General features: G+C 36.4%; 1 protein-coding gene across 1 annotated transcript; it reads right to left on the bottom strand.

The window, feature by feature from the left end:
- Window positions 1-46: 46 nt before the first annotated feature.
- On the bottom strand, window positions 47-22,077 carry LOC150103566 (uncharacterized). The gene is made up of 3 exons (XM_090397702.1): window positions 21,965-22,077; window positions 6,898-6,964; window positions 47-2,971 (listed from the first exon to the last, which is right to left on the bottom strand). Exons 2-3 carry the CDS (start codon window positions 6,962-6,964, stop codon window positions 2,634-2,636), a joined length of 405 nt encoding a protein of 134 aa, XP_090253828.1. The 5' UTR covers window positions 21,965-22,077; the 3' UTR covers window positions 47-2,633.
- Window positions 22,078-23,855: the final 1,778 nt, after the last annotated feature.

Below are 23,855 nucleotides of genomic sequence, written 5' to 3' on the forward strand. Positions count from 1 at the left end.
ACCCTCCCTTAATGAACAACCATGAGCTGTTAGGCATGCAATAAAATGCAGTCAAGTCATCAGCAATTTATTTCAGTACACAATACATTCTGTACAAAATTCAAATAGATTAAAATCTCATTAATAAATGCTCAACTTCATAAATGCATGATAATACATAACATTAAACAAACTCGTAAATTTACGAATACAAGAACTGGTATTAGCAGTCGAAAGCATGGATTCGCCAGCTCGCCATAAACTAATTTGCTAACACAGCAAGTTTACTAATAAAGTTTTTTTTTTAATTATCAAACTCGATCTTACCCAGTATAATATTTATTATTCAGTAATGATACTGTATCGAGAACTGACAATATAATCACAGAATAAATTTGAGATTGTTAGTTCAAACTTTCGACAAGAGATGGCACTGAAAGCGGTATTATAATAAGATGGCTTCTATTCGACCGCTAGAGCGCTTGGAGATATCACATTTAAATAGCAATGTAACATTACAAACTCTTTTCAAATTTACATTTCGTTTACTTCTTATTTACACTTCAATTTGCTAAACTTAAATGCTTTTTAATCAACTTAAAGTAAATTTTTAGTTCATTGTACTTTAATGCATGTTTTTTTTCATAATTAAGTCTAAATTATTTTTAAATTAACTAAATAAATATCTTTACTCAAAAATATAATTGAATTTTTCCATTAGGACATACTCGATAAGTGAATTATAGTTTAATTCAGAACAAAATCTAAAACGCTCAAACACAGCAATGACATACTGTAGTTCTTGAAACTTCGTGCGAATAAGATGGAAGGGCATACCATTCTTCCAAGAGTTCCAAAAAATAAACTTTTCTTTGGAGGGAAATTCAGTACAAATTGGAGATAGTATTAGAAATATTTGGTGGATTCTAATAGTAGAAAATACTATCATATCAAAAGTTCGTATTACAAAATTAGAAACGTTTTCTATAAATTAAAGAGAGAATTGATATAAACATGGGCACTTCAAATTGTGCATAAAATCTAACGCTTATTGCTCTGTGAGAGGAAAGGAGAGAAGTGTGCAGTTTTTACATATATTCCTTCTTCAGTATATTAAAAAAGGTCAATATGCAATCCTTATATAAAAATATGCTGGTTAATGCTCTCCAGGTTGCATTAGGTAGGCGAGTGTCGGGAGCTCTGTTTATGAATTATAACAAAATCAAATTCAAAACAGCAGAGTCAAATACTTCAAAAGATGAAAGGTTTAAACACACTAATTATAAACAAAAGTAGCGATTATTTTCTTTGTTTAAATGCAAGTCTTATGAATATATACAGGACTTCTGTAATGAACACGAGGTCCCTTTTGAATATTTTTCACCTCAAACTCACTATTACCAAAGTTACATACAACAAAATCGTGTACCCTAGTGTCAAGGAGGGATTTTCTTTTCTCCATTAAACATAGAAAAACTTGTGAACAGCAGCCAAAATAACCCAGCCTACTTTAAGTTATAACTATTTCACAGGACAATTGTCAACCAAGTCTACAAATGAAGAATGAAATAGAAAATGCAGGTTATTACATTCACCGTTTCTTTTTCGGGTTGCAAGAGATTAAATAATAAATTGAGATGTTTGAATATAAGATGATACAAATCTATAGATATACAAATCATAAATATAAAGGGGAAAAAAAAACAAGAATAAAAATAAGAAATTTAATAAACAAAAATAGTAAATAAACATATTTGAACAAAACATCTTAGCACACATCTAGGTATTTGAGACTAAGGAAGTGTAATTCGATTCGAATAGTCTTAATCTAGGATTAATCTAGGATCTTAATCTTAAGCTAAGAAGCGTGCAGTCGATTACCTGAAATGTGATAACATTTAGATGCATATAACTGAACTGAAAACTATGTACCGTGTTTGGTCTAGGAGGAAAGGATCCTGGAATTTAATCCTTGGTAAACCTACGGTAGTAAGTTGTATGTACCAGCCTCATGGGCGAGATTCACATATAATTAAAAAAAAAAAAGCTCAAACATTCCTTGAGGGAAGTAATATACTTTTCATCCGGTATATACGCAAGCAAAACAGTGTTACATACATAGGAACATACATTTGTAAATAATTCGGATGTCGTGTGCTTTTAATAGCATTCGTATGAAAGTTTGCCATTGGAAAAGACACTGCATGAAAAAGAAAAAAAATCTGACTTAACGTAATAACAAATTGCAAAATAAAATTATAAGCAGATTTGAAGAACTATCTGGTAATATACTTGTACTAAAGATTCAATACAAAAAAAAAAATACTCCATGTCTTGGGAAGTATTAATCCTTAGTGGTCAACATTAAAAAATATAAACATTTAACTGTTAATTATATTAATCATGAGAAGATAATTGTAAATCATTTGAAAACCATAAACCTCGCTGCAATACACTTGTAGGATATACAAATATGACGCACTTAAGTTTTAAAAAAATGTAATATTAATTCCAAAAACTATACCTACAGTCTGAAAAGTAACTATTTTCATTAACAAAATGTTTTAAGCAAATATACACCGACTAGTCTGTCTTAATATAGCACATATTTCTGCTCCCACGTTGAGTGATCCTGGATTTGGATAACAACACTTTCATCTCTTTTCATCGGTAGGATAAGGTGGTGGTGGAGACCCTTGTTCTTTCATTGAAATCAGAGGTTCCATCCCATAGCTTGGAGCAGGTTGGACACCAGGGGCTGGAACATGGGTTGTTGGCAGGATTCCTCCCACGAATGTAATATTTTGAGGAGCCACCTGAGGATCATTTGCTGCACACACAACATATCCCATGCGTGTAGGATTCATTTTCCCATTCATAACCTTGTACAGATACACACATAATCCAATAAGTAGAAATAGTCCATAAACGGCAGCTAAAACTCCATATACGATGATCATTGTATGACCAACCTCACTCGACAAGATTTTATCTAAAAGAAAAAATATATAATTTCAAATGATTATGAAAACCTGATATTTCCATAGTTTTTATAAAATGATTTAAAAATAAGTTTAATGACATATATAATATATATTTCATTCGTGGTTTTAAGTTTTTCTTAAACCTCTCAGATAAAACTATTTCGTTCTATCCATTCGGCAAACATCCATGCCAACAATGAGATTCTAAATCTTTGTTGAGTCAAGATTTGGAATCTCTTTTGCGAGTTGCAGAGCGCATACTCTAACCGTTAGGCCAACGTGTAATAGACAATTGTTTTCCCTAATTCTGCTACTAAATCAAAATGGTTAAAAGTGAACTGAGTTGATATAACGATCCTGGTGATATCAAATTAAATTTGCACCTCCAATTACCTATATAGGTACCGCATCTAAAAGGGAAGATATAATCAAACGTATATCATTGTAGCACGGAGAGTGTGGGGGGGGGAGAGATAATCAGACGATAAATGTAGAGAATTACAGTAGCATATAAATTGGACCTCTGATTTTTTTTTTTTTAATCTCCATGCTCTCAATGCTGTTGAGACCAGAATGCCCATCGTTGCTTGGCAGAAGACTAAAATATAAGTTAGAGATCGCATCATACATGATTCAGCAAACTAGAACAGAAAATAGTCTGAGCTTTCTCATTATATTTCAAAACAAGCCAGCCTGGCTGATTGGCCGAGTGGTTAGCGTGTCCGCTCTCCAGTCAAGAGGCTCCGGGTTCGAATCCCGTCGTGGGCATGGATGTTTGCGATTGTCTGGGGAAATGCTGGTGGAGGTGGTCGGCGTAGATGGCGTTGGTGTAGTTGCGGTCAGTTGGTGGATTGCGAGTGGTGGAAGTAGAGTTGTAGAGTATATGCCCTCCCTCAATGAGTCTTTGGACTCCCTGGAGGTGACAAATAATAAAAATAAAAAATAAAAGAAATATCCGACTCAATCGCACTAAAAACGTTTCTTCTTTGTGTGAGCCGTGTTTGTTTTCGTCAATTTTCTCTTCATTTCGTGACATCAGTCACGCCTAGCTAGCAAGGGACGCTTATTATCCATAATCCAACATTTTTTTCTTGTATTTTTAATTTGTGTGCATATGGTACAAAACATTTTACTATAGGATTACTTGAAACAAGATTATTATTCTTCCTGAGGCATCCCCTGCACACAGCCTAGCTGGGCTAAACAGGCCAATTATGACAGCTGAAATTAGAGCCACTCAGAAGCAACGTCGCAACCCAACACCTGGACCGGGCACATTACGGAGTTCTATCGCGAAGCATGGGATTTTGTTTCCGTGCTCTCATGGCACTCTAAACATCTTCCTTTCCACAGGGAAAAGTGCATGGAATGTCATACTGCATTTATCCCAAAACACCAACAGGGGTCTCTCCGTAATCAAGTAAATTTCACTGTCATCCGAACTATAAGATTCCTACTCGATTACTCAACAAATGGCTAACATAAGCATCATCTCGATACACACTTTTATGGCATATAAGGACAAGCCAGTTTCTATCCTACGTCTTGACAGTATGAAAGATCTTTCAATGACATTGTTCTCATCAGATCTGAATCGAGCTTTTGGTGGAGTCCAGTCTTCCACGAAAGAAAATGTCATCGCTATTATATGCCGTGATGGTAGCACCTTTAATGAATACACCTTGTCTTTCCCTGACAGCCGAGTCGCTGGGTTTAATATCTAACATCAATAAAAACAACTCACGCTGTACGGTAACTGGAACCACCTCTCCTTATCTCTAAAGAAGGATCTTGATTATATTATGGTGCAGCAGACGCAGAGCTTAGATCGAACTAAAGAAAATAAACGAAAGACTAGGTTTGGTAAACAAGACTGCTTTCCTCATGTGATAACGACCGTTCTGTTTCCTGTATGTAACGTCATTAACGTGTCACCTTCGTACCCACCTCCTGAAATTTGGGTAGGAAACATTTCGATAACCTACTGAAGAACAATGGATATCCAACAGTGTTCTGGTTTGGTGGATTCATGTGAACAGATGGAAGTTTAATGCCATATTCCTATTATGTGAAATAGGCCGCAGCTTCCATACTATATCTCACATAACTAGAAGCAGTATGCTTAGTGTTGCATAACAGCTTCCAATTTTTGCATTATCCTCCTCCAGAAAGAGAACCCTAATCATTAACGATTTAAAAAAAAAAAAAAAATCATATCTCGAAGGTAAGAAATAATACGTCCTCATCCTCGTAATACATGCCCTTTGTATTAGTTTTTACATGTAGTGCATCATTCTTATGTGGCTTTAAAGTTGAAGGTAAAAAATCCCATGGCGGCACCTAGAGGAATAGGATCATCAAAACTAGCCTGTGATGCCTAGTGTTCCTCTGAGAGGACACTAGGCAGCACAGGCGAACTCAAAGGCAGCCATCCCGATAACGGATGATCACTTGGGTAGCGGTGACCTCAGGTTGAGATCGTTCTTTTCTCTCAAGCTGTGCTGAAAATGTGAAGCGACCTTGACCTGGAAAAATTGAACTGTTGAAGCCTATTTTTCACTCTCGTGTTCGTCACCATTCTCTTTTTATTATACTGTACTCCCACCCCTCTTCCTGTGTCATTTTTTCCATTCTGCCATATTGCCCACTTTTATTGAGTAAGCCAAGGTTATGCCTAACAGTGTAAATATAGTAATTGTAGACATAAATCAGTCTGGCGACTGTGGTCTTAAATTCAAACTGAAGGCGATGACGTTTGGAAGAATATTCTATAAACATTTCCAGGCGAGAGACAACGTTTGAAGCTATCTCCTCACACACTGCCCAGATGATGCTCGTAGTTCCATAGAATTCTCCAAACTGCTATTCAAATAAGTTGCTTACTTTCTTTCTTTCTTTATATATACTGGGGGCAGAGCTCCCCCCTAGTATAAAGATCAGGAATTGTCTCCCTAACCCACACTCGAGCTTGCAACCTACCTGGGGAGTAAAAGTCCTAATTTTCCATATGTACACGTATATTTTTCAATTACAAAATTTCATTAAAGACTCACAGAATACCAAGGAAAAGCACAGCATCTGACAATCATCAAGGCTCACTGCTATAAACTATAAACGCAAGAGTGGGTCATTCGTTTATTATGCGCGTATGTGAACCGGTTTATTAACATCTACACAGAAGCGAAAGTAGGGCATTGAAAAACGACTGCTGTAAGTGGGAAGAAAGAGCTTAGGCACAGCTCAAAGAAAGCGCAACCTAAGAAGACGTACATTAACACTCTGAATGGAAAAAGTAAGAGTGATTAAAACGTATTCCAGCAGGCAAAACTCTAGCTTGGTTTTTTAAATGAATAACAGGAAATATTTGATTGAGGTTATTAATCATCAGAACGTCGTCAATCTACGCCCAATCCAGTATCATCGACAGTCTGCGAGTGTTACAAAATTGTCTAATGACGTTATATAATGACGTCATAGTTATCAAGGAAGGCATCTCAAAATGAGTAGAACTGTACAAAGAGCCATAAACTTAAGTCAGGATGAAGACACTTAGTTGAAGTATCTATCGTATTTTAAATATACAATTATTTTACAGATCACAAGCCCGAATTTTCCCTTTCGACCAAGCTAATATCAAGGAAAGTGACGTAAGAGCACCATTGAGGTTCAAACATTTTAATAGCACTCCCTATAATTATTTACTCACTTCATAATTAACACTATTATTGAGAGAACCACGAATTATGTTGCTAACATGCAAAGTGACTTTCAAAGTTCGTTTCAATAATTTATAGATCGGAACGATTTTGATGTGAACATTTGTGTCTTATTGGAGGTTTGAAGTGGCATGAAATAAGTTCCATGTTTAGTCTCTGGAGCAGTTTGTTTTTAATCGAAACTAAGTCTAGAATAAATTTTAAAATACTATACTTGCCATCGTCAGCAGAAACCGGCGACGTAACCAGGAACAAAATACAGATGAGGATATCCGTAGTAGGCATCTATAGAAAAGAAATTAAAAAGAAATAAAAATGGCAAAAATAAAACATGAAAAGAAAATAAAGATAAGTTACTTTGTATTACATTAAACATAAAATTAAAGAATAAACTAATAGTGCAATTAAATATGAATTAATTTCATGAATGCATTTTAAAAACACATCCAAACGAAATTCATAAACTTTTAAATGTAAATAAACGTATACAGGAATATGCATATCCATGGAAATGAAGGCAAGTTGGTCTATTATGCGTCATCTGATCAATATCAGACGGTTCACGAGTCTCACGAGAATAGTTATCAGTTACGCGAAAAGCTCTTCTGAATACAATCAGGCATTCTGATGGAAGTTTTAAATGTACCACTCCACATGTAAAAACAATATTCATGAGAATTTGATACTATCAAGTGTCAAGCAAAAAAGAGAAGTATTGCTCAGAAAAAAAGGAATACCAAGGTTTTGAGACTAAAACTGTGCAAGCGATTTGTTTGTGCCAGGATAGGCTAGATGTGAAAGTCAGTCCAGGAAGAGAGGACTGATCTTAGTTGGCAAGCAGAATATTGTCCATCGCGAGACGATAGAGGATGGCTTTACTTCGCGGAAATTACAAAACTGTGTTTTGGTGGCATTAAAACTCAGATTATTCTTGCCCCACTTGAGAATGGCAAAACGATCTTGAAACCTTAATTTTTTTTTTCAAATGAAGATGAATGGAGAGTACTGCTAACAGAAAAACGCTGTGAATAGGATTTGAATGTGGTGAGAGAGAGAACTATCCACTATGACCTGCAATAAACAATGAAAGAGAAAGCTGGAGATAACAAACGGTAGGAAGACCACGATGCTAGACTCGATCAAATTGCTTTGGAAATATCAAAACATGACTACTTGCGTTTCTCCAAACATTTTTTATAGATTGTGTCCAAAGGTGGGAAAAAAGATCAGGAATATGCTGCGTAGTGAGAATGACCTAATCCATATTGGTGATCACTAAGTAATTGACGAATCTCCAAGTAGTGAAGCTGTTGGTAATTTCATTGTTTTCGAGAGTAGATAGAGAGGACGATAAAACTGATCTCTTCCTCCCTCCATTCTGAAAAAGTTGGATGAAATTCTCTTTCCAAGTTCTCGACACCAAATGGGTATTTCAGCTTGTAGAGGAGATAAAGGATGGTGTTATTTCTGGAACACAACTCGTTCTTTTAATACAACCAGAGGGATACCATCACGCCAAGGAGACCTGTATCAAAGACTACTCAGTCTTCTTCTGTCCTGGTAAAAGATCAGAAAAGGAGTACTGCGGCTAGTTTGTGAAATATAGGATCAGATTTGATTGTCGTGTAAACAAGAGTGAGAAAAGCCTGATGCAAAGAGCTCGACCTTCTCTTTGGATGTTAGTATTGTACCATCAGGATGTGAGAGATGGAAATATGGAAGTACAAATTGAGCCTTCAGCCTTGGTGAAGGACTAGAAGTTTCAAATGCCATTTGGGCAGGAGGCAATTTTAGTATATTTGCCCGTTATAAAAGTGTTTGGATTTGTCGAATTTTTGTTTTCAATTGTTATGGGCTATAAGTGTAAGATGGGTGAGAACAGGAATTTTATTTCGGCCATTGGACTCATACTAAATGTTTGGCTTGAAATACTTTACTGGAGAACGAGGGCTTGGGTAATTTTCGAGACGTTTCAGTGGAATGGGAGATAAAAGCACTCATTCCAACTAGAATAGTTCATTACATGGAAATGCTAGGTTCAGAAGAAATAAATCAGATCTTGGGAATTAAGCATAGAAATACTGAACATCATTCTAACTGGCACTACGTAGAAGGATAATCTGTAGAAAAGGAAAAATGGAAAACGTTATGGTTAGACTCGCCAAGAAGAACTAACATCAACGGTGTATTTTGAGGGAGAGCTGATGGGAAAAGGTCTTGGGAGAATGAGGACTGTCTGGAATTGTGGTTGGTTGAACAAATCTGCCCTCTTCTAGCTTCGTCTGTGAAGTTGGAGAAGGGAAGCCAGTTTGGATTATTGACGTTGAAATCTCCAAGGAAGGTTAGATCACTGTTAAGGTGATTGGAATGTACTGCATATATTGATCGTCAAGAGTAGGCTATTTGAATACTTGTCGCCGACTCATACAAGCTATGAGTCAGTGATAAATAGTCAAATAGATTAAAGTGATCTGTTAGGATAGCAATAAAGGAATCAGATAAAAGCAAAGTGAAGCAATGAAATCTTGAGTCTAAGGAGATCATAAAAAAGGAGATTCCAGGTCTGATAATCTTAGCCAAGGGATATCAGAAATGATAAATGTAAAAGTGCTGCCTTTCTTGAGCAAGTAATGTGCAGAATTTAAGTAAGATGTAATCAATCAGAGGATGTCAGTTGTGGTTCAATGATGAATAACAAATGGGGTGCATGGATTTCGAAGTCAATCTAACTTACTTTTTTTTTTTACACGGAATTTGTTGGATTTCGATATAATTTTATTCATTTTTTTTTTTTTTTGCAATTTGATTTGTATCTATATTTGATTTCAATCATTGTTGTGAATGATTTTTTTTTTTTTTTTAACTACGACACTATTATTTATTAATCTTTCATGGCAATAAGTGGAAATTTAGTTGTATGTAAAAAAGATTTAAATCCCAAGCCGTTTCTAGATGGTTTTGTTTATTAATGGTTTTAACTTTGATCTGATCTGAGGCAACCAAATCATTATTTTCAGGATTTGCAATTTTGTAATAAACTAAACTTAATTTCCTTTAAAGAAACCAACTAAAGTATGGAAGTAAGTAACCTACATTTCTCTTGAGAAATGCAAGAACTTGAAACACATTAAGATAAACTAATTCAATCACTAATTCATTTTTCTTACATGATAATTGACTTTTCCGGGGACCCTTAACTGCAAGCTTTTCCGCTACGCCATTGACTATCGATAGTTTAAAATGTTCTGAATTTTAAAATTAACTTTAAAGTTCAGAACAGAATAATTGTATTATTGATTTTCCCCCTTTTTTTCTGCAAAACTAAAAGGGCCGCATTTGTATAACTGATAAAAACTTTTGTTACGATCAAATTTATAAATATTATAAAAAAAGTGAAGCTATCTTTAATCTAAGAATATTGACAATTGCCTTAATAACTGAACGAGATACCAAATTTCAGATGTACTTAAAAAAAAAAAAAAAAAAAAAAAAAAAAAAAAAAAAAAAAAAAAAACAGTGCAGTTGAGGAGCATGTAATATTTGTTCTTATTCTAATGTGATAACATGGACCTAATGACCTTTTTTCAAATCAGAATTACGTTTCTATCACACATTTTCCACACAAATGAATAACAGGCGTTCTTTTCGAATTTCTTTGTTAAAAAAAAAAAAAAAAAAGTTACAATATAAAAATACAGTACTGTACTACAAAGTAGGCATATCCTCAAATATATATCGAGTTAGCAAGAGATTGAAGTAATCAAATACAGATGAATCATTTATTGAATTTCGAATGCCAGTATTTTCAAAATTTCTGTGATAAACTTGCATACTTCATAGGATGTACTTTGCTAAAAGTCCGTTGCGTGTTAAGCAGAAGGTTATGAAAGTCTTTAAGTACACCATTCGTTTTTCCTAATTTTTCCATTAAAAAAAAGTCAAACGTATGTTAAAAAAATTGGTACGTATTTATTCTCTAAGACAAAAGGGCAGAAACATTAAAATACCAAATGTCATTCAATTCTATACGCCAAATTCTGAATCAATGTCGGAAGTAAGCCACAGAAGTGTAACCAATCTGCTATTCATTGATTTTTACATTTTTTTTTTTTTTGCTGGCATTTCATAATGTAAACTTGTATACCTAAGACTGTATACAGTCATTTAATTCCTAGCAAAACGAGAACTTGGAGATTAAAAATAATGCCATCACAGCGATAGGAATACCCTACGCTTTAGAGATCATCGCTTGGAGACTTGCCAAGAATAGTCGATTCATGCTGAAGGGGAGGAAGAAATGAAGGACGTACGAATTGGTCGCCAACACACGAAATCACGTGCTTTATAGGTAACATTTTCCAACTGTTATACAAGCAACATAGTTAACTACAATGATCATGAAAGAGAAGTTAATTTTCCAGCCGGTAATAATAAACAACTCATCCCACAATACTGATTGATTTCCCTATTATCGGAATGGATTCTCCTCCTGTTGACATGCGCAGAAGTGTCGAAGGGTCTCAATCTGTGGGCGTACTTATAGCAGCACAGGGTAAAAGAAGATATGTGGCTCACGAATCTAAATCCTAGTAATTAAACAAAAAAGGGAATCGCGCGTGGTAAAGTACGATTACCATATGTATACTGAAGAGAATGTGCAGAAAGAGGAAAAAGCAAACGAATTACCATACTTACCAGTTGTCTCTTGCCGAAAATCATCAACGGGCGAAATCGACTGCCACAAGGTCAAAGGAAATAGAGGAGTTTCTTTGAAGTAGAATGATTCCATCGAAGATTTCGACAAGCAACAGTGAGGGTAATGAAGCCAGTTTGTGATAATGCACATGTTCCTAAGCCTTATATGTCAATATAAGGATGAGTGTTCGCTAATCTTTTTGCAAAGAGGTATAATCGCACAACTCACCAAGTTCGCTCTCTGAGGAGGCCTGCCGTCTCCGAAATGGACTAATCAATTGACTCTCGGTCGAAACTGAGTGTACGGCTCAAGCCCAGAACCGTTGAGAACAGAAGAATAAAAAGGCAGTCTCCACAAGATCTATAGAGAAAGGAAGTTCCAGTAAGGAATTTCTCTTCCTATTTTAATCCATTAACAGCTACAGACTGTGATTGGCCATTAATGGACTGGTAATACACTTGACATACTGGACTTGACCAGTATGTCAAGTCCATCCCACCATCCCGTGTTATGGCCTTTTTCTCTAAAATGAAGCCCTGGATAAGCGAGTCTTGCCAGTTTATAAGCCAGTTTTCCCTAGATGGAAGAAAGACCTACTAGTTATCTAACCAAAATGGCTTTTACTATTTTGTCTCCAGCTCCCCCCCCCCTCGTCCACATGCAGTAATAGTAATCCCTTGCTGACCATGTTGAAGGCCGTTAATGAATCAAGGAGTTGAGGGCACAGCAGCACATGGTGATAACGCATCTGGAAGCTTAACGATCAGCATAGCAAGCAGTCAAGCTACTGCATATTTCGCCAGGCCGTAGCTGTAGAGTCCGAGTACAACTTGCAGAGGACATTGTCGAAACCATAGGTGGATTGGGATCTGCGCACGCTCTGTAGAAGCTATGTGCGAAAGTCCACCTGTGTAGGTGCCGGTTTTGACCATGAAAGAAACATATTGGTATCACTGCGGTTATAAAAATCTCAGAAAAACTGTAATTGCAAGAAGAAATTCAAAATAAAAAATATACCACAAAAAAGCCAAAATATCATAGAATAAACACCTTTCAAATCCTTATTTGATCAGCATCCATTCAACGATACGCACCACCACTTACAAGTATCAAAAGACCATCTTCCATTCCTCACCAAAACCCAAATGGCACCTACAGTTGCAGTTCATTGCCTCGGTTAACCAACATAACACCTTCCGAAAGGGCGGAGCATGAGCTTTTGTAGAGCAAAACGGTTGTTACACCTTCCAGGTGTAATAACCTTCGGACAAATCGCTTCCTACTCTACGACGAACGGTTGACAGCATGCATCCTGTGATCTTTTGATAGGACAGAACATCATCTAATGATTTTTCTATCCTATTAAAAAATCAGAGCCAGTAACCTTATTAACAAAAAGAAAGTCTTGTACGTCTTGCTTATACTAATAAGGTTTAGATGGCAATCCTCCAGTTGTGTTCAAACTTTAGAATTAAACACCCATCGAGTACGTAAGATATTTATCTGGCTCCTACCCAACATCACACAAGTAAACTAGCCTTGGCATTTATCCAGCCTGGCGCAACATAGTATATAAAATTAAGCTATTAAACATCGTCACAGTCACATAAAAAGGGAGGTAGAAGGTCATTAACATCTACTTTCTCCACTACCTGGAGAAGCATCAGCTACTATCACCAATTTGGATTCCAACATGCTTTTCTACAGCAGACCACCTCGCTTCCCTGACTACCTTTGGACACAGGCCATGGAAACATTTCAAGAAACTAATGTGGTTTCTTGATATTCAAGGTATCTGATCATGTCTAGCATGGAGGTCTTCTTACCAAGTTACCATCTTATCGTTCTCCTGCCATTCTTGATCAGATCGCATTTCCTCTCTCATCATTGATCGCGTGGATGGCATCCTTTCATCTTTATTTATGCTACAGTAACTCAGTATCTGTGCTCCAGCCCACGTTCTACTTTCTGTACATTAATGACGTTTCGCAAAAATCCTCAAATTACATTTGAGGATTGGGCGCCCAAAACCTCCCTAAGAATTCAACTATTTGTTCACACACAGTTTTTCGACACTACAGCTCCCATATGTTCAACACGTTAAGTTTTTTTTTTCACCTTAAGCCACTTAGATCACACGAGATACTATTGGGTTACAGATCATATATTTGGGACTTCACACGTGTGGGGTTAATATAAAATAAATCTCATTTCACATTGCAAAAGAAATATGAGCTTCTTTATATTAACTGTTCAAGTAAGAGGAACAATGCTTACGTATGTCACTAAATAAATGAAAGGCTATATGAAGTCTTTGATATTAGACCTAGGACGGAAACAATGCCAATAATTGAACACCACTGTGATAAAAACAACATGAATTATTTGTTTTATATCCGCTCCATATATCGTTAAAATTTCTTTGATTTGTAAGTTATATTTATCCTCTATTAAGTGCCAGGTTTTCCAATAATAGTTAAGGTTATACAGTTAAAAGGAACAGGTTGAAAGAGGGTGAAACACACGTTAGCCTTGTAACGCATACAAAATACGAAGGAGAACAAGATGTGTTAAGATAGGGGGCGTTCCGACAACAGAACCTTGAAAAATATTGGAAATTATCTAATATATCGTGCTTATTTTGGAAATCCACAATCCACGCAGGGTATCTCTGAAAATAAGTAGATCGAATCTTCCGTTGTGCCAGTCATACAGGAAAAGAAATGCGATATTGAATGAAGCAACGTCTACCACAGCCATTCGAGAGAGAGTATGTAAATACTGCTTGTGCAATGCTGGGAGAAGGGAGCGCTGGATGTAGCAATGCAAGGAGAAATATTTACCACGCGCGCGCGCACACACACACACGCAATGTTACAGTAGAAAAACAAAACAAAGTTCAACCTAAGATAGCAAAAACGTTTGTAAAATTTATTAAGGTACTGTGACTGAAGAAATGACTAAAAAATTGGGTTATCCTTGGAAAGGAGGACAAGAAATAGGATTGCATTCCGTTCCCAAAAATTTGGAGGCGGTACATGATTAGCATTTTTCTGGGGATACAAAAATATTTAAGCATTGCTCAAATTCCAATGAAAGACCTTCCCAAATGATCAGGAAACAGGTGGCTACTGATACATACGTGGGCCGTGTGAGGATGGTTTCGATCCAGTTCAGTATTTATTCCAATTCCCAAACATGGGAATAGTGCCATCCACTCAAAATATTTCTTAATTATATCAAATCTTTTCCTCCTATATTATCATTGGATAAATCTTGTCCATCAAGCGATGAATGTTATCCCCCCCCCTTTTTAATATAATTTTACACTCATATACTAAAATCTTCCACAACCACAGATGGATATGTTAAATTTGTTTCTTTTTAGACACATGAAGATATTTTTAAACATTCTGTCATTTCACGAAAAGCTAGAGAAAATAAAAATATATAAAATGAAAATATTACTTCGACCTATTTTAAGTAATCGGTAATAATATTTTATGTTCGGAAATAGAAGACCAGCAGGTTACAAAAATTAATTCATTTCGGGTGATCATCTACCAGCTTAGAAAGGCCAAGTTAAATATCTGTCAGTTAATATTTGGAAAGGATCCAAATAAGCTTAAATAATGTAGACGTTGCTAAAATAATTGTTCGCTACTTAACACAACTATTTCGAAACAGCTGTGTGAAGGCTACGCCAAGAGATCACTGCAGCAGAGGGAAAATTTCACAAGCTCTGACGGCTTTTCCCGGAAAGGGAGGTGCGATGGAAGAGGTCACGAAAAGAACTCAATTCGGAATTCCACTTATGTTTGGCGTTTTTGTCTAATTGCATGAAATAAACTACATTTCGACATCAATTAATATCGTTTTATTAATTCATTTGAAATAAAACGACTCAAAAGCCCACACAAGGTTTCTATTCGTTATAGGCCTTGTAGCGTCTCGTGCGAGTGATTATAAATGTGTCTTTAAAAATAAACTTAAAAATTTTCAGCAGTCAAGAGTGTTTAAGAAATGTGTAATATAATTATAGGAAATGCACTCGTGTCTGTAAAATTTAGAATCTAGTAGTACAAATTCTATAAACCCGGACGCAAATCAGTCTGGAAATGGAGATTTTTTGGGGGGGGACACTGGTTTGATATTTCGGTTCTTTATTCGAAAGGAACGAGCCTCAGTGGCTCACTCAGTATAGACGAAGCCCTTTGGTCGGAAAGACCTGGGTTCGATTCCCGTCCATGACAAGAGGAACCTTTATCTGGTCTCTTTCGACCAAAGGTGAGTTAGCCGGTCTCATAGGGAGTTCTTTCACCCGGAAACTCGGGTTTTTCGTCCTCCAGAACAGGGTAAACCGACCCCGTGAACACACTACTAACAGACATAGGACACCTCCAGGAATAAGGAGTAGCCAACCTATTCCGTAGGATTTCGGCTCCGAATGCCTACACGATAAAAAGTGGTCTACGCGTGAGCGTAAATTACAATAGGATTCTAAGGGATTAGAAGCTCCCCCCCCCCCAGGTAACCTCTAATGAAGGGCATCAGCCATAACGGAAAGATCGCAAAAGACAATCGAAATGATTTCACACGACAGCTTTGAGTTTCCTCGGTTCAATTTCCGTCTGTTTGTAGGGAGATCTGGATTAAAACTGGTGCATTTCATTACAATTTTGATAAGGGTGAAGGGTGCCGGCCGGTCGATTATTGAAATTGGTCACGTGACTGTGGTAACATGCGAGCTTCTCCCCCTCCCCCACCGAAAAAAAAAAAACAAAAAAACGAGGTCACCGAAGCCAATCCCTAAAGGTGTGGTTAAGTCATAATTGCAAGGTGGCAGTGCTCCAATCTAAGGTTAATAATGAAATTCACGCGCCATTTGGGCATTGTTTCCATAAAACAGTGAAGGTCATTTCTTTTCGAACAGTCAACAGTTGTCATTTTCCAGAGAGATTGCGTCATCTTTATTTCAATTTCTCCGCATAAAGACGAATGAAAAGAAAGAGAATATCGCTACCTAAGAAACCTTTTGCACCTACGCATCTAAGGACGCATCGCCGAAGGGATCTCTGCATCATACACCCTCTGTCCAAAACGAAACCGAACTTTTCGAAAATAGAAGAAACTAGTGACGCCACCTGTTGTATCTTTTTTGTTGTCGAAAGCGGCAATCTTCATTAGTGTTGTGTCAACTGTTTATGACATTTGTTTCCTTAGAAGCCTAGTTATAGTGCCAAGAGTGACAGCGTGTTTTAACGAACTGTCGGAAATGAGTTTCAAAGAGAGAGCTGCGATTGACTTTTGTGTTAAACTTGGTAAAAGTTTTACCGAAACGCATCAAATGCTTCAAAAAGCATACGGTGATGAATCTTTATCCCGTACCTACGTTTACGAGTGATTTAAGCGATTTAAAAAGGTCGTGAGACGCTTGAGGAAGAGAAAAGCCGGACTGTTCAAAAAATGGTCTGAGCGAAGTTAACATCCAAAAAGTGCGTGATTTCATCAAAGAAAACCCGAAATCGTCCGTGAGATTGATTGAAGATGAATTGGGGGTTCGAAAATTAACTGTGCGCAACATTTTAACCCAGAGTTTGGACCTTAGTAAATTGAATTCGCGATTTGTTCCGCACAAGTTGACCGACCACCAAAAAATGTATCGAATTGAACACTGCAAGGATCTCATTAAAACCGCTCGTAAGGATTCAAACTCGCCATATTCACCTGATTTAGCACCCTGTGACTTCTTTCTCCCCCACCCCCTACTTCATTTCACGGTGAAAGGAAAGCGATGCGACACCATTGAAAACGTTCAAGCGGCAGTAACCACAACCCTCAACAGTATCCCAAAAACCGATATAAAAAAACTAATTTAACGAATTAATTGATCGTGCCAAACGCTGTACCGAAGCCGAGGGAGAGTATAGTGATTGAAATAAATGATTCGAATAATTATAATTAGCCTGTGTTTTATTTTCTATCAAAAGTTCGGTTTCTTTTTTGGACAGACGGTGCATAGTCCATCTACATATTTTACTTAATACTGCAATCTTCACATTAAGCCATCAATCAATCACTAACACGAGCTCCCTTCAACGTGTTTGTATGCAGAATTAAAGCTGAGTCTCAGGAGAAAAATTCCTGCTACCTCCGTAATGATAGCGTCAAACTATTCCTCAATTGAAAAATAGTCCATACAAAGATTTCTTTCGTCACGATGAGAACCGAACTCGAGTCTTTTCCAGCAGAAAGGCGTAACGTCCTGTTGTTCTCCTTCTACGTTAATGAACCCTTTTATCTCAGAGAAACAACTCATGCGAACCTTTTACGTTCCTAAAAAGAATAGAACATCAAACTCTAAAAGAAAATGTAGCTTCAAATCAGTCTAACATTCGGTTAAAAACTCATGCGAAGTGGTTTCATGAATTCAGAATTGACAAACAATTAAAAAATGATATCAAAATACGCCTCAACATTTCCACAAGTAATGGATGTGGCCTGGTTGACCGAGTGAATAGCACTTCTTTTCTAGCCTGTATCCATCCTTCAGGCATGGATGTTTGCGACTGTCTTCACTTAATAGATTTTCATTGACCGATGTGACAACTCATACAGAAGGCTAGAGGTGACTTGAGAAAGAGTTCTGTTTCGTCTTCGGACTAGGGATGCAACATCATCTTAACTCACAGCACCACCACCTTTCCGAGGTGGAATTCACATGAGACCACATCCGTAGGAGAGTTCAATGTCGTTTTTAGAGAAGGTTTTCTATTAAGACTTTGTGCAGCAGTCACTTGACTCGTGACTGAACTCATGACTAAACAAACACACGTAATAACCACAGTAATAAGTTTTAATATGTAAATATTTTATCCTAAGTATCTCAGGACATCGTCGGTACAGTTAATTCAAACAATACTAGGAATAACATACATTTAAGGCGCACGATTACAGTGGAATCCCAATATGCGTGCAGTATCGTGTTATAGAATTAAATTAAAATATATCTGAAGGAAAGAAAAAAATATAGATCACATTAAAATAAGATAACATATATAAAACTTATTCGACACAATTTTGTATGACAATTTCCCATACTTTAGGAATAGTAAGAACGTCATGACGGTTTAGATTTGGTCTGTGAAGTAGGGCTTTAGCACTTTCTTAACATAAACGTTCATGTTTATATAAAGATCTATGTAAAAGGTTTGTCTTTTCCCAATGAATCCTATGATTTGGGTTTTCAACTCCGTGTTGAGCGAGGCCAGATTTCTGCGGTCTGATAAGACGCATATGGTGTTGATGTTCCGAAATGCGTTTATGGACAGATCTGCTTGTCTGTCCATAGTAAGACAATCCACAGGAGCATGGAACCTCGTACACGCCAGGTAGCATCAGAGGTGAGAGTATGTCTTTACGAGAAGGTAAAAAGTTATAGATCTGATTGATTGGTTTGTGGGTAGTAGCAAGTTAGTATTTCTTCATAATTTTTGAAAGACGTTCGGAGATACCTTTGACATAAGGTATGGGAATCCTATGGGTTTTGTCTAGGTTGACGTGTGGAGGAAGTCACTGATGATTTCTTGAGTTGTTTTAAGATTGTATCCATTTAGTATGGCTGTATTTTTGATTATTTCCAATTCTTGCTTTAGAGATTCTGTTCATAAAGGCATTTCGGAACATCAACACCATATCCGACCAAATCTAAACCGTAATGACGTTCTTGCTATTCCTAAAGTATGGGAAATTGTCATACAAAATTGTGTAAAATAATTTTTATATATGTTATTTTATTTTAATGTATTTTTCCTCTCCAGTTATATTTTAATTTAATTCTATAACAACACGCTACTTCACGCATATTGGGATTCCATTGTAATCATGCGCCCTAACTGTATGTTATTCCTAGTATTGTTTGAATTTACTGTACTGACGATGTCCTAAGATACTTAGGATAAAATATTTACTTATTAAAAATTATTAGTGTGGTTATTACGTGTGTTTGTTTAGTCATGAATTCTCCACAGGTTTCATTGTACAATAACTAAGCCCATGTTTCTGTTCGTTCTTTCGCATGATGTCATGCGAAAATGAATGGAATTTAAAACTAAAGGGAAAAAACTGTCCACGAATTTTAATTCAATTCAGGACAATAGCTAGTGACAATTACGTCGATGTTAGTGTTGAATTTGCCCATGGCGGTGAAATACTAAAGGCTTGATTGCAATTACGGTATAGGCAACAAACACCAAGAGTTGGTGTTCTTCAGCGTCTCAGGGAAATCTTTTTTTTTTCTTTCGCCTTCACGTCCTGATAGTATGTGAACCAGGTTATCTTTTCTATGAAGGCAAAATGTTGCATCGTCCCCGACATTGCGCTACTGATGCTTAATTTGCAGCTATTAATACTATCAGCCCATGACACCAGAATTCGCGTCACCACGCGACAAAATTCCCTGGTGGATTCAAAAGGCGCCCACATTTATGTCACGCAGCTCTCATTCTAAAAAGGAGAAGAGCATGCAATAATCATGTATAACACGTTAAAAGAAAACCCACCCATTAGAGGCATTCTGTATTTTTCGCAATTTTTAATACGAAAACATTTTGTTCGAAAGGATAGTCCGTGTCTAAGTAGGCACTGGTCTAGTTACTCTCGTATTCAGTTTTGACACCTATTCTAGTCCCTGCATATTCGACAGAGAAATAGGTCCGCATCCCTGAAAATTCAGAACAGATTCTACTTCCTAATTTGCACATTTTCTTAACTGCTGGAGAATGTATTTTATGCATAATTGTTACACGGTAATTTAATGCTTTTTTTTTCTTTACATAATTTTCTCTGAAGTTGAGTTAAAGAATCTGTTTCTGTGACGTATGATCACGTGTTTGCCTCAGTAACACGAGTGTAAGATAACCTGACACCTACAAGAAACATGCGATGTGGGCTGGCGTCACCAAATGCGTCCAGACACCAATATATATATATATATATATATATGTTAAAGATATATATAAAAGAAAGCGTATCCAACATTAAAGTGAATGAAAACATAATCCAGTCCAATCAAAACGTCTTGAACCCTCAAAAACTCTAAAAGATTGAAAGGTTTAAAAAAAATAATATTTCGTAATGTTCGCTTGCTTTGTTTTAAATTTACAGAATTTAACAGCCTGCTATTCATCAGATTACACATTAATCTCTTAAATTCTGCCAAACATATTCAAATTTCGATAAACGATCTTTTAAAATAACGTTAGTGTGAAAACTTGCATTCTACAAAAAGGCATGGAATGATTGGAAAACACTGGTTACTATGTAAATATTTTCATTGTTAGTTTCGTGTGCTCTTTCAAACATTTAATATGCATACCAAGCAATAAAGCAGAGTAGCTAAGCATTAGCAAAATTAATGCATCACATCAATATTACAGAATGTATTTTTGCAGTAATAACAGGTGTACTCGCTGCTGTGGTCGTGCACATTACTGTTGGAGGGTGAAATCAGGTTTACAAACGAGGCTAAATAGGCTCTGTCTGATCACACTACATAGTTTGCGATTCAATCAATTCCGGTCAGAATTCAAAAAATAAAGGCCTACTAGAGATACATACTGAACATTATAAGGATCGCTACATATTCTGGAATGTTTGCGGTTGGACATCCGTTATTTAATTTTCTGAACAACTATTAAAATCTTCTTACATAAATAAATTTCAGAATGTCGAAATAGAACATCTCTTCACTGAACTTAAATAGGTCGAATTAATTAGTGGGAAAGAATACTTTATTTTTTATTTGGCTTCATAATGCTTCTCTTCCTAAAATCAAAATCCGCTGTTCCATTTTACAAAACGAAGGACTTGACGTCGCCTCATTCAAGGTCGCAGCGCTTTTATGACACACGTTTGTGGGGGAGGTAAACGTGTTTCCTGTTCGCCCAACAACAGCTGCAAAAATTGGCGTCAACACTGCGTTTAAAAAAGTCCTAATATTTAAGAAAAAAGGGAATATTAAATACATCACAAGTAACTTTATATTAAGCTACCATTAATGCTAATTTGGAATATCGGTTGTTGTTAGATTATAATTTCTTCTAATTTATCGCTTGGTAATAAACTATTCCTTATTTTCTCTCGCTTCTTTGATAAATAGGCGTAGTCAATTTTAATTCTGTAAACGTAACCTGAATATTAAGCTTTGAATTAATATGGGGGGGGGGGTAAAGAAGAGAGTTTATTTGCTGTATCTAAAAAAGGTATTTCCCAGAATCAAGTGTGAATGTCTGCTAAACGGCGCTGTGAGATAAAAAGCGAGATATTGCCAACTTTCCGAAGGTCTTTATAATTTTATTTTTGCCTCTTTATCTGTACTACCTCAAAGCGTAAAGAAGTTTACTTTCTGCGGGATGCCATACAAAGAGGGCGCTAAATAGCGTCCTTCACTTGCTGGGCACGAGCCAAACGATATCCAGAAACTAAACCCGACAACTCTTCAGTACAAATGTACGTTAATGAAGAAGCAAACAGATTACCATTTTTTATCTAAGTTTCACTTCTAAATTCAAAGAATAGTTTTTACTTACCTTGTACCTATTTAAATTCCCAAAAAGAATTGAATTACCAGCGATGGTCGATGAGAAACAATCACTACACGCGACAGCCGACTTTGAAAAGTTCAAAGCGAACGCAGAGACATCTAGTGTGGAAAATAATCAAATTAAACACTTCGTACAGTTTGCATAGAGTTGCGTACTATTGCGCAAGCGAAATAACACGAAATGCTAGTAACGGATATGACGTTAAAATACCCGCCTCAGTGATGGCAGGCGAGTGTAAAATCAACAACAGTTAATACAGTAAGCCATACGCTGTAATATTTTAGTTCGAAAATATTACACGCACGAATATGCTAGCAAAGAAGCACTGCAAATTGGATTAAATACATTATTTAAAGGGGGAAAAAAACGCATTACTTACACTGAAAAAACTACTGGCCAAATAAAAGATAGTTACAATTTATTAGCAATATCCTATTTACCTTATCACAGGTACATAACATTTAAAAACGATATTATCACATTACCATTAACCCTTACTGATGATTCATATTTCTAATATTAAGCGCCATCTACCGGAGTGTATAATGAAATCCAAATAAATCAGATGAAATCAAATTAAACATAAAACTGAAAATTAAAAATAAATTTAACAAGAAAATATAAAATAATACTAGTAAAGCAATATTATCATTAATATTAATACTGTATAACCATAATAAGAGAAATTTAAATTGAAATTACAGAATTAAAATGTACCCGATCAAAAACATGTTGAAACATTTTGATCAATGCTCTAAAGCCAAACACCACATCACACTACGTGGTTGTTGAAGAGCACACTGACTAGCAGAGACAGCAGGCTTGTCGTTTCCCTTTATTAGATATTAATAATGCTACATCTGGACTACTGTTCACAGATCTGGTCGCCTGGATTCCTTGGTAATAAAGAGGTAGTGGAGAGGATCCAGAGGCGGGTAACAAAGATTGTGGTAGGTCTATGGAATGCTTCCTATAAGAATAGATTGAAGGTCCTTGGGCTTCAAAAACTAGCCAATAGGCGTAAGAGAAAGAGAGAGAGAGAGAGAGGGAGGGAGAGAGAGCAGATATGATAGAATCATATAGGTTATTAAAGGGGGTTTTCTAGGATTGACACCGATGACTTTTTCGGTAAATTGCAGGAAGGTTGAGAACCTGAACCTGGAAAGTATGCAAGAGTATAGTTAATAAAGATGCTAGGCCTAGATTTTTTTTTTGTTTGTTTGTTTGTGGGGTGATGAATGGGTGGAGTAGGTTGCCAGAGGTGGTTGTGAGCGCTCATCAGTGAATGAGTTTAAGGAGAGATATTACAGGTATTGTGTGAATAAGGGCCTCAATAGTGATATACAGTTGTTTGAGATATCAAAGTTGGGAAGCACTATGAGGAGTAGAACGAATATTTTAGACTTGCAAGAGGACTTGAATAGACTAGGTGAATATAGAGATTGAGTGCGACTCAGTGTGACAAGTGTAAGGAATCTTTCAAGTTTGAGAAGCGAGGATGGGATTCAGAGTATACCTATGTAGAATTGGAGACGATATCTTGGAAGAGGTGGAGGAGAAGACACTTGGGGTGATGGTGGATAGAGCCTTGAAATTTCAGCGCTATTTTGCTAAGATTGTGACGCTAGTGCACCGGATTATTTCAGTGATGCTCAGAAACTGTCATGTAGAAGTAAGTCTAAATCCATTGTATATAAGACTTTGATAATATCCCACAGGAATTACTGTGCATAGATTGGGCTATCTAGTTTTCAAAAGGATTATGGGATGTTAGAAGGGATTCAGAGACAATTGATAAAGATTTGTCTGCTCTCTACAATGTTCAATATGAAGAGAGAGAGATTGAAAAAATGCACTACTGATTCTAGTGGAAAGA

This window comes from Typopeltis vanoorti, chromosome 9 (assembly GCF_054136105.1).
Source record: "Typopeltis vanoorti isolate ZY-2024b chromosome 9, IOZ_Tvanoo_1.0, whole genome shotgun sequence".
Lineage (NCBI taxonomy): Eukaryota > Metazoa > Arthropoda > Arachnida > Uropygi > Thelyphonidae > Typopeltis > Typopeltis vanoorti.